Below are 9,645 nucleotides of genomic sequence, written 5' to 3'. Positions count from 1 at the left end.
CCGGATCCAGGCTGCCTCTTAGATTTGCAGAACTGGATGCAGTGGTATATGTGTGAAATGCAAGATTAAGGTCAACTTTGTGGTAGTCTTGATTAGTCTTTCCACACAATGTTATCAGTTTGGTCACAAGGGGATTGAAAAGCTGATGGTAAGCTTCCAAAATTGCAAATGCTAATGGCAGTATTGTTTATAAATAGGTGACATGAAAGCCTGGAAATTGTGTTTTACAAATGGCTGCCTCTTAGTTTGATTTACAGGTAGTTTAATTTTTGACACACTACGTATTTCCTCACTTTGCCGTTTTTTTCTTTTCTCTCTCCAGGCTGAGCTTTGAACTGGATGACCATTACACAGGCATGTACAAAGGTAAGGGGCGCTCACCATTTCCTGCTCTATCCCAAATTAGTTATTTGATGCAGGAAAAAGTTGCTAAAATCAGGCCAATTTCCTGAAAACTATAAAACAATGTATGATACATCGGCAGCCAATACAGGACAGCCAGCTACAGAGTAAAGGGACATCAGTGTCAAATGTCTCCAACTGTGTACACGAGAGCAACTTTCAAAGTCATCAGAAGCTGATTGATCCAAAGTATCCTTGTTTTAGGTGTATTGATCTTCTATGAGTGTCATGTTGTGAGATTCATGTTTTTCTGCTTGTTTAAAGATCTAATTCTGGGAAATTCTGATCTTTTTGTTTCCTCTGACAGTTCTGGATGCCGTGAAGGCACATAAGGATTCCTGGCCTTTCCTGGAGCCGGTGGACGAGTCTTATGCTCCCAATTATTATGATATTATCACGGTAAGCTCATGGCTATGCCATAACCAGATCTTAAAAGCACGTACAAGCCACATGCACACTAGGGAGATGGCAAGCTATTGTGAATTATTTGTGAACATTAAAAAACAAAATGCAAAGGGGGAATTTATCAAAACTGGAGCAGTTGTCCATAGTGCCAATCAGTTTCTCTCTTCTGTTCAGTTGAGCTTTGAAAATGAAAGATAGAAGCTGATAGGTTGCCATGGGCAGCTGCACCAGATTTTGTCTCCACTTTGATCAATTCCCCTCAATGAGTTTCCTTTCCCGTCACACAGAGCTGAAAAGATTCTCATTAAAAGCTATAAGCAGTTTGTGCTCAGCAGATAGTTAAGGACTTTATATCGCCAACCTAGGCCAAGGGTTTCCTGTTAACTGACGTGCAAGGTTTACTCTAAATACAATTGCTATAAGTATCTGAATTTACCCATCAGCTTCCCCTGGTCTACTCCACACAACATCACAAGATCCATTTTTCTGTTACTCCTTCATTGTCCAGTCAACAAGCTGGGGGTGAAGAGGTGACACCACGGAATTTGTTTTGCACACATGTTATAATCCACCTTTTTAGGCCTGAAAATTACTTCAAACCCCCAAAATATTATATTCTGAAAGCGGAGACCCTGAAAAATAAAATGGTGGCAGTTGCAAAATTTTTTGTTGCATGATATTAGCACACCTCCTTATCAAACCCAAAATTTAAGTGAAAAATACGCTTAAAGGAGAACTATGAGGTGAGTGCTTTTCACTCACCTCATAGTTCTAGCCGACCTGCGCCAATGAGACTGTCACAGGTCGGCTCAGTAGATCGGGAGGTGAGCGAACACATACCAGCCTTCGCTCACTTCTCGATCCTGTCACGGCTCTCTGCCGTGACAGGGGAGGGACTGGATTCCCCCCTCCCCGCTCCGATCCGCCAGCGCTGACTGGCGGAATGGGAGGGGGCGGGTACAGCTGGCTTTGCCTCTAGATAGGCAGAGCCAGCTGTCACTCACGCAGCTGGGCGGATCCAGACATAATTGTCGGGATCCGCTTCAGCTGCGGCGTCTCAGTATACCGCGTAGCTCGCGGTATACTGAGCTTAGGGTGACGGGAGGACGCTAGTTTTGTGTCCTCCCGTTACCCTAAGGAGAACTATGGGGAAAAGCTCTAATCCCATAGTTCTCCTTTTTAATTGCTATTGCAAGAGGGCTTACAAGCCCCCTATGTTGTAGCATACTAGTGGTAATGGTGCTCTGTAAGGAGATATTAGGGGGTCTATTAGACATTAGACCCCTAATGTCACCTTTTCACTTAAAAAAAAAAAAGGCTATTGGAGCGCAGATCGTGCTTGAATAGCTTCCTACCTGGCTTCTGCAGCTGGAGAATGACAGCTGAGGGACCAGAAGTGAGGCAATCGGCATCACTTCTGGCCCCTTTGAGTGGGCAGGAGATTGGCGAACAGATGTTAAGAATGTTCAGTCCAGCATGTTTGGGGGGGGAGCGCACTACACCGGCCCCTGGAAGGGATCTGGCGACAGCTCAGCCGCCAAAATCTCTTCCAGTGTAAGGTTGACAATCGGCTTTACACATGTAAACGGAGTCTGTTTACCTGCTGCCAGCTATATATGACATGCGTCGCTGGCAACCAAAGGGTTAATGAGGAACTTCACCCATATCTTCAAAATAACAAAGGTACCTTTTAGAAATGCTTAGTAATGACATTCTACAAACGGATGCTTCTGGATAATTGCCGGCTTTATTTTTTTGCGTACCTTGTTTTTTTTTTACTTCCCAGTCTTCTGACATTTGTCCATTATAACTAAGGGCAGGTTACTAGATCTCCCTTCACTTCCTGGTACTCTGGCACATGTGACCATGCACATCATCTCGGGGGGAGGTAAATGCCTTTCCCTGAGATCTCGTCAGATTACAGATGAGATTTCCCAGCAATGCTCTGTTGATGCAACCTACCTTGGATGCAGCGCTTGGGCACAGATTACATAATTTGTGCCAAAGTGGACCCGGAAGTGGAAATAAAGAAATTTGTAAATAAAATAAAAATGTTTGTTTAGCTAATGAATGTAAGATGGTTTCATATCAGCATGCACAGCTGTATGCTGATGTGATTTTTAGTCAAAGGAGGTAAAGGTCCATTTAAAAGTACATAAGATCTTATGGGAAGATTTTTGTTGAAATAAATGGTCTGGTGAGAGAGAAGGGGACGTCTCTTAAAAATATATATATATTTTTTTTGTGCTGCTTGGCTTGGGTCTGTAGTAATGTATTTTGTGGTATCTCAACCAAATAGAGCTCAGTCAGCCAATAATTCACCTTTCCAATCCTGGCTCCATGGTCCTAACTGCGCCCTCTCTCCTAGTGTCCCATGGACCTCTCCAGAGTGGAGCAGAGGTTATCCTCCGGGTACTATCTCACAAAGGATCAGTTTGTCAGCGACGTGAAAACCATATTTAGGAACTGCGTCAAGTACAACGGGTCGGATAGCGGTAAGTTATGATAAAACAAGTGTCGCACTGCTTGTCTAAGAATATAGCTGACCTTCACCGCTTGTTGAGAACAGAAAGGTATCGTAACAATATTGCATACGAGTTCACTGTTTACATCATTTACACTTTTCATATTGCCGTTGTCACCAAAGTGCCTATGAACATTGTTCGCAATGGAAAATAGTGTCCGTTCACTAAGCTGCACAAGCGGTAGACATTGGTGTGAAGTCGTCATTTCTGCTCCTGAAACTATTGCAAACTTTTGTCCTTATGGGGAAACATTTCCTCAAATATTCTCAATAGGTACCTTTTTAGATTCTCTGTTATGATTTAGATGTGACACGTCACACCAGGGGTTGTCCCGGAGCGGAGACCGGGTAACACCCTGCCGTGACGTCATTGCGCATGTGCGGTCACCTTATTGACGCCTGCCCAGTGGCCATTTTGGTGATGGACGCCGGCAGAGAGAGAAGGGGACGTTCACCCGGCGGGATGAGGTATGCCGCCTGGTCCCTTCGTCTCTCCTGACACTGTCGGGCTCTCGGTCAATTACATTTTGGTGTCACCCCTCCAATGGTGGCACCCAGGTGCGGGCCGCACCCCCCTTGTGATGCTACTGTCACACTGCACATTAACGATATTCAGTCAGTGACTTTTCCTAGACTAAGATGATGCAATCACTCTGTTGCAGGCAGGAGGAAGCACTTGCTTGGTCTCCTTTACCCCAATGATAAGACTGCAACATAGTAACGTTGTAGCAACTCAGGTGGGAGGCTGCAGCAGTGGCTGATCTGTTAGACATTTCTGAACAGTCAAGAACTGCACAGGCACCAGGATTTACATTGTCATGTCTGAGCCGGAATCTCAGTCCAGGAAGTAGGTGATGACTTTTGAATTGAGAGAATGAACAGATAAGACACAGCTGTGGAGTTACCATTGGTGGAATGTCCTTAAAATAAGTAGGCCGCACAAGCTCATACAAATCATTCGTGGAAAAAATTGCAGAAAATTCAAAAATGGCCTGGCCAGCTGATTTGAAAAATGTTCCGGAGGGCTTGGCAGCGAAAGGGTTAAACCTTAATTTGACTGAATCTGAACTTTCTGGTGTATTTCAGAGTACACGCAGATGGCTGAGAACCTGGAGCGCTGTTTTAAAAAGGCGTTGCTCAAGCACCTCCCAGACGACGAAGGCGACTCTGACGGAGATAGCTGGATTCGAGTCGATAACAAGGAGAAGCCCTACAAGAGGCAGGCAAGGCGCTCCAAGGTCGGGGGTTGGAGAAAGTCGAACAGCGGCCGAAAAAGGCAAAGCTCAGAGAGCAGCTTGGTGCACCAGTCCTCACCCAGTGAAGATGGAGATGACTTCCTGCTGCCAGCCTCCAATAAATTTCCAAAAGGGCAAATGCATCCTCACCCCCTGCAATACGGAGGAACGCCGAGGCCATCTTTCAACCCAATGGATATGGTAAGTGGTGCAACTTTAGATTTCAGTGTGAATTTCTTCATCTTTGTGTACAATTCTATCTATGCATAGCAGACTGTACAGCCAGAATGTAACACATGGCTAGCTTGAGAGTCTACCTACTTAACGATCCTGAATGTAAGTGCATGATGGGTATCCCCATGATCCTACTGCTAGCAGGACTCACTAATCATTGCTCTAAACTAATAACAGCAGTGGGGCTTTATCTTGCCACCCCTGGACGGGGCGAGGGGGGGGGGGCTTTCTCTTGCCACCCCTGGACGGGGAGAGGGGGGGCTTTCTCTCGCCACCACTGACTGCCAATATGAAGAAGGTCTTGTAGAGATTTTTTTGGGTCTGTATTTTTTGGGTGTGAGTGCCATTAAAAGTTTTCATAATAATGTATGATACCGCTGTGTCTTAGGGTGGGTTTACATTTGGTGTGAGGATTATGAATATATTAAAATGCCAGTGTCTTTGCTTTTCAGCCTATTGGAGGGACTCCTGAAAAGTCAGACAATATACAATCAGACTTTAGACCCTCTCCGGACATCCGCAATCCTTCAGGACCTCCATTCCCCATGAGAACTCCTGGGCATGAAGATAAGCAACACCTTCCAGCTCCATATTCTTCTGGCTTTACATCACAGATGAGACCGTTGGTACCAGATGGAAAAGCACCTCCATCTGCCACTTCATACCCATTATATAGACATGGCCTTCCACCTATGTGGAATGAAAACAGACAGTCGAGCCACCCTCCTGGAGCTGAGCCACACCACTTCTCCCAGCCAGTAGAGCAGCGCTTCATAAGACCTCCAAGATCCAACTTGAATGGCCAGTACTTGTTCAGTGGCTCCGGGAATTCTATGATGGACAGTCCAGAAATGGTTGAGATGCAAAGACTAACATCTTTTATGTGTCCTCCCGAATCAAGCTATTCGTCACAACCCATCCCTCCATCTCACCCATCCCAGCCTGCATCTACACCATACCCACCCCATTCTGGAACTACATCCTATCCAAAGCAACCAGCATCCTCAACATATCCATCTCAACAACCATCTACCTCATACTCAACTCTGTCAACACCCCCACCACAGCCATCTCAGTCCACACTACACCCAAATAAGCCAACTCATACAACAGTTCAAGCCCAAAGTACGCCTTCTCCCAATCCATGTAATACACCAACTCAATATCCAAAGCAAGCAGCACCCTTGTTACACTCCTCCCAGCCATCATCTGGTGCATATCCTTCTCAGCAAGCACCTGATCCTCGAACAAACCAGCCATCTTCTATCCCCTACTCATACCAACCAACACCCTCTCCCCAGTCATCTCAACCAACATCTAACCCACATCCAACCCAAGCAGGACCTTCACCAAGCTTTTCAGAACCAGAATCTCCACCACAGCTATCCCAGCTAGCATCTGCCCCTTGTCCAACTCAACCAGTATCTACACCCTGCCCAGCCCAACAAATATCTCCACCACACCCATTTGAGCCTACATCTGTCCCATGCCCTGACCCACCAAAAACTATTACCTGCTCAACCCAATTAGTACCTCCATCACAACCATCTCAACTACCATATACCCCATACTCATCCCAACCAACACCCCCACCAGATCCATCCCAGTCTCATGCCATGTCCAGCCCTACCCAGTCAACATGTACACCTTGCTTAGCCCAATTGGCATCTCCGCCACCGCAGACACAGTCTACCCACTTCCCTTCACAGCAAATTCCTACCCCCCGCTCACCCAAGTTAACTCATAGTCCCGGCACGTCCCAACCAGCAACCTCCTCTCAGGCACATTTGAACCCTTGCCCATCTCCACCATCATCCAACCTCCACCCAACTACACCACCCCTTACCCCCTTCCCATCCCAGGAAGGACTTACTCCTTACCAGCCAAGTGAAAAACCAGGCCTAAATAGCAAAGCAGAAGTCAGCTCTGTGCCTACCGACCAGGATTTGTTGAATGAAAAAGGTAAAGTAATATACAAATACAACTTCATGTTTTACCAAATGTATACCTGGAGTGTGTTTAGAGCAAACATTCTCAAGTCATTTTTCATTTTTGTCAGCTTTTTTATGTTTTTTATTTTTAGTAGAATAGGGAAGGGTTAAAACAAAATTAGATAATTCATCTTAGCACGGACACGGCAATAAAAAAAAAAAGTTTTTAACCCTTGTATGGTCTACCGAGAACTAAAAAATGAAATTATGGCTAAACATCTAAAACCAGCATTTTTTTTTTCTAGTAGAGGATAAAATCCCTGTCAAGTTTTATTTTGCAGTCTGTGTCCCATTGGGGAGATTTCCCTTCATTTCTCTTTTGGAAACCCAACAGGAAGAGAGCATCTCTCAAAATTCCATGAAATCCCTTAGTTGTAAGCAGAAAAGGATTTTTAGTCCTGGTGACAATGGTCAGTCTGCCAATTGAAGGGAGGGACACATTAGAAAACAGAACCTTGACAGGAGTTCTAGCCCTTCACCATACTATCCCAAACAAAACAAAAAAAGTGCTTTTAGATGTACTTTAAAGCTGGGCTCCGGGATGAACAAATATGGTATAAATACAAGAGTCATGTGTATTCTTACTGGAATCTTGGTGAGCGTTGTGTATTTCTTCTAGATCTGTGCAGTAATCCAATGTGAAACTTGCAACTTCCTGTAATAAAGACCGGTCACTGCTGCTCACACTCCTTGTGCAGGGTGACTGGTCTCGTCTCCGCCCCCTCCTATAGTTTTCTGCAGGCAACCTGTGTTCGGTATGCCTGCTGGGTCCCTCCACCAGCTCTGCTCTTTGCACAGGCTATGTACAGCACAGTGATGACGTCACTGCTACTTGCAGTATAATATCTGGGTTTTTAAATGCATTTGGTGCACACACATTTGTATCCTTTTTGGCTATTGAGGAATATAGCTAAATGAAAGTTTGTGTCCGGAGTTCAGCTTTAAGCAATAATGTGTATATTTAATGGTTTAGGTAGTGTTAGAGTTCCACAGGGCTGCTGGACAAAAACAAATGTCTCCAGGGGTTAACTATTTTGTCATGAAACCTAGTCCCTTCATGCAATAATATTTGGTTGCTATCATGACTCTTATTTCAAACTTTTGCTTTTCAGACTTGCCTCTGCCTTCACCATCATTGCCTCCCCCGACTCTGCAAGCAGAGACTCCTCCCACACCTGAGGTTTCACCATCTACAAATGGAGGGCATGCTACAGTTATGCCCACCCAGGAGAACCCTCAACCTCCAAGCAGCACAGAGCCTACTGGTTTGAAGAATGGGGAGGAGCAGTGGACTTCTGGAATCGGCAGTCAAGTTGGAAATGACCAGAATGCAAAACTGGGCTCTCATAATGGTTTTGGTGTTGCAGCTGTGCCACAAAAGCCAGCTGAGATGCCCAAGCTGAAGGAGTCATTGGCTGGTTCCACCAAAATAGCATTGCAGCAAGTTAAGCAGCAGGACACTAGTCCACACCAGCCTCCGGTAAATGCTTTTGGACTAAGACACCAAAATGACATGGCTCCCATCTATCCTAGTGGTCACAAACCCGGGCCTGTTATGGGACATAATTTTGGTTTTCAACAGCCTCCAGGCAATCAGCCATCTGCATTCTCGCCTAGATTTGGGAGTGTACACCAGCAGCCTCACCAAGGATCATATCCCCGGTACCAGCACCAAACGGAGGCATATCCGTATCACCACCCTCAACATGCCCAGCAACCATACCAGCATTACCAGCGGCCTCCTTATTACCCTCAGGAATACCAAAGTTGGCATCAGTCTGCCCAGCAGGCTCCCCAGCACCCAGGTGGCTACCCCCACCAGAGTGGGTCCTTGGGCATGCAGGACATCGGTGAAATGAGGAATCTTCTAATGTCTACTTCGCTTGAGGGTGAGCCCAGGGCGGTGCCCGGTGACAACTCAGAAGAGATGGAAGATAAGAGTGAAGGCTCTTTGGAGAGGCCAGAGAGCCCAAAACAATTCCTGGACTTGGACAGTCACAAAAGACAAAGTGGAGGCTTCCCCTACGGCGTACCAAACAGTTGGGGTAACTCGAACTTCCGACCTCCATCTAATATTATGCCCCAAACTCATTACCCACCCCAGCACCACTACCAACCCCATGGGTACCCCCAGCAGCCCTTGCGTCCAACTCGCCACCCTGTGCGTGGGCAAACCAATGGCCAGCCTCGGTTGGGTCCCAATTACACACACATGGAGAACAGGGGCCACTTCCATGCAGTAATGATGGAGCAGAGAGGAGGCATACCGCAGTTTCAGGATATATACCAGCAACAAGGGTAAGAATAAAAGAATATTGGTAAACCCTAGAACAAGAATGTAATATCTTGCAACTTAACAGTCCACAGATGTGGTGGCTGCCTACATTTTTTTTTTCCTGACCAAGTATGATCTGTGTGGGCACCAAAAATACCTGTTGATCCTGTCTGAATTCCAGGGTCTTGTAACTTCCTGTGCACTAACCTGAAATTTTAAACCATGTCATCGGCTTTCCTAGCTATCTTCTGTCAACGCAGTGTCTTAGTTGCAAAACACTGGAATTGACTGGCTATTTGAATTATTGCTCATGGGGGACATTGTCCCAAAGTTGCACTCCACGTAGATTTGTAATGCAATTCTGTATTTATTAAAACTGGGAGCGTATGGACTAGAGGAGAGATCAAAGTTGACCTGGCTGATGATTCTCCTTCATTGTCCAGTCAGCAGGCTGGAGGTGGATTTCTCTCTGAGCTGTATTGCTTAGATATATTGGAGGGTCAGAGGCTTGGCTGCGGAGTGTGGCAGGGGCTTCTAGCGAGTAAGACTAGGAGAACAGAATGACCCCGACCCCCCCCC

At 45.9% G+C, this 9,645-nt stretch overlaps 1 protein-coding gene across 1 annotated transcript in view; it reads left to right on the top strand.

Annotated features, from left to right (window-relative positions):
• LOC108791566 (cat eye syndrome critical region protein 2) overlaps positions 1 to 9,645 on the top strand; it is a 40,805-nt gene that overhangs the window by 28,505 nt on the left and 2,655 nt on the right. Inside the window, exons 11-16 of the mRNA XM_018562084.1 lie at positions 323 to 366; positions 710 to 801; positions 3,176 to 3,302; positions 4,418 to 4,767; positions 5,253 to 5,925; positions 7,904 to 9,089. Coding sequence (XP_018417586.1) covers positions 323 to 366; positions 710 to 801; positions 3,176 to 3,302; positions 4,418 to 4,767; positions 5,253 to 5,925; positions 7,904 to 9,089 — 2,472 coding nt within the window. The remainder of the gene's footprint in view (positions 1 to 322; positions 367 to 709; positions 802 to 3,175; positions 3,303 to 4,417; positions 4,768 to 5,252; positions 5,926 to 7,903; positions 9,090 to 9,645) is intronic.

Source organism: Nanorana parkeri, unplaced genomic scaffold, assembly GCF_000935625.1.
Source record: "Nanorana parkeri isolate BGI_ZX_2015 unplaced genomic scaffold, ASM93562v1 scaffold560, whole genome shotgun sequence".
NCBI classification, from domain to species: domain Eukaryota; kingdom Metazoa; phylum Chordata; class Amphibia; order Anura; family Dicroglossidae; genus Nanorana; species Nanorana parkeri.
This window is presented reverse-complemented; position numbering and strand designations above follow the sequence as displayed.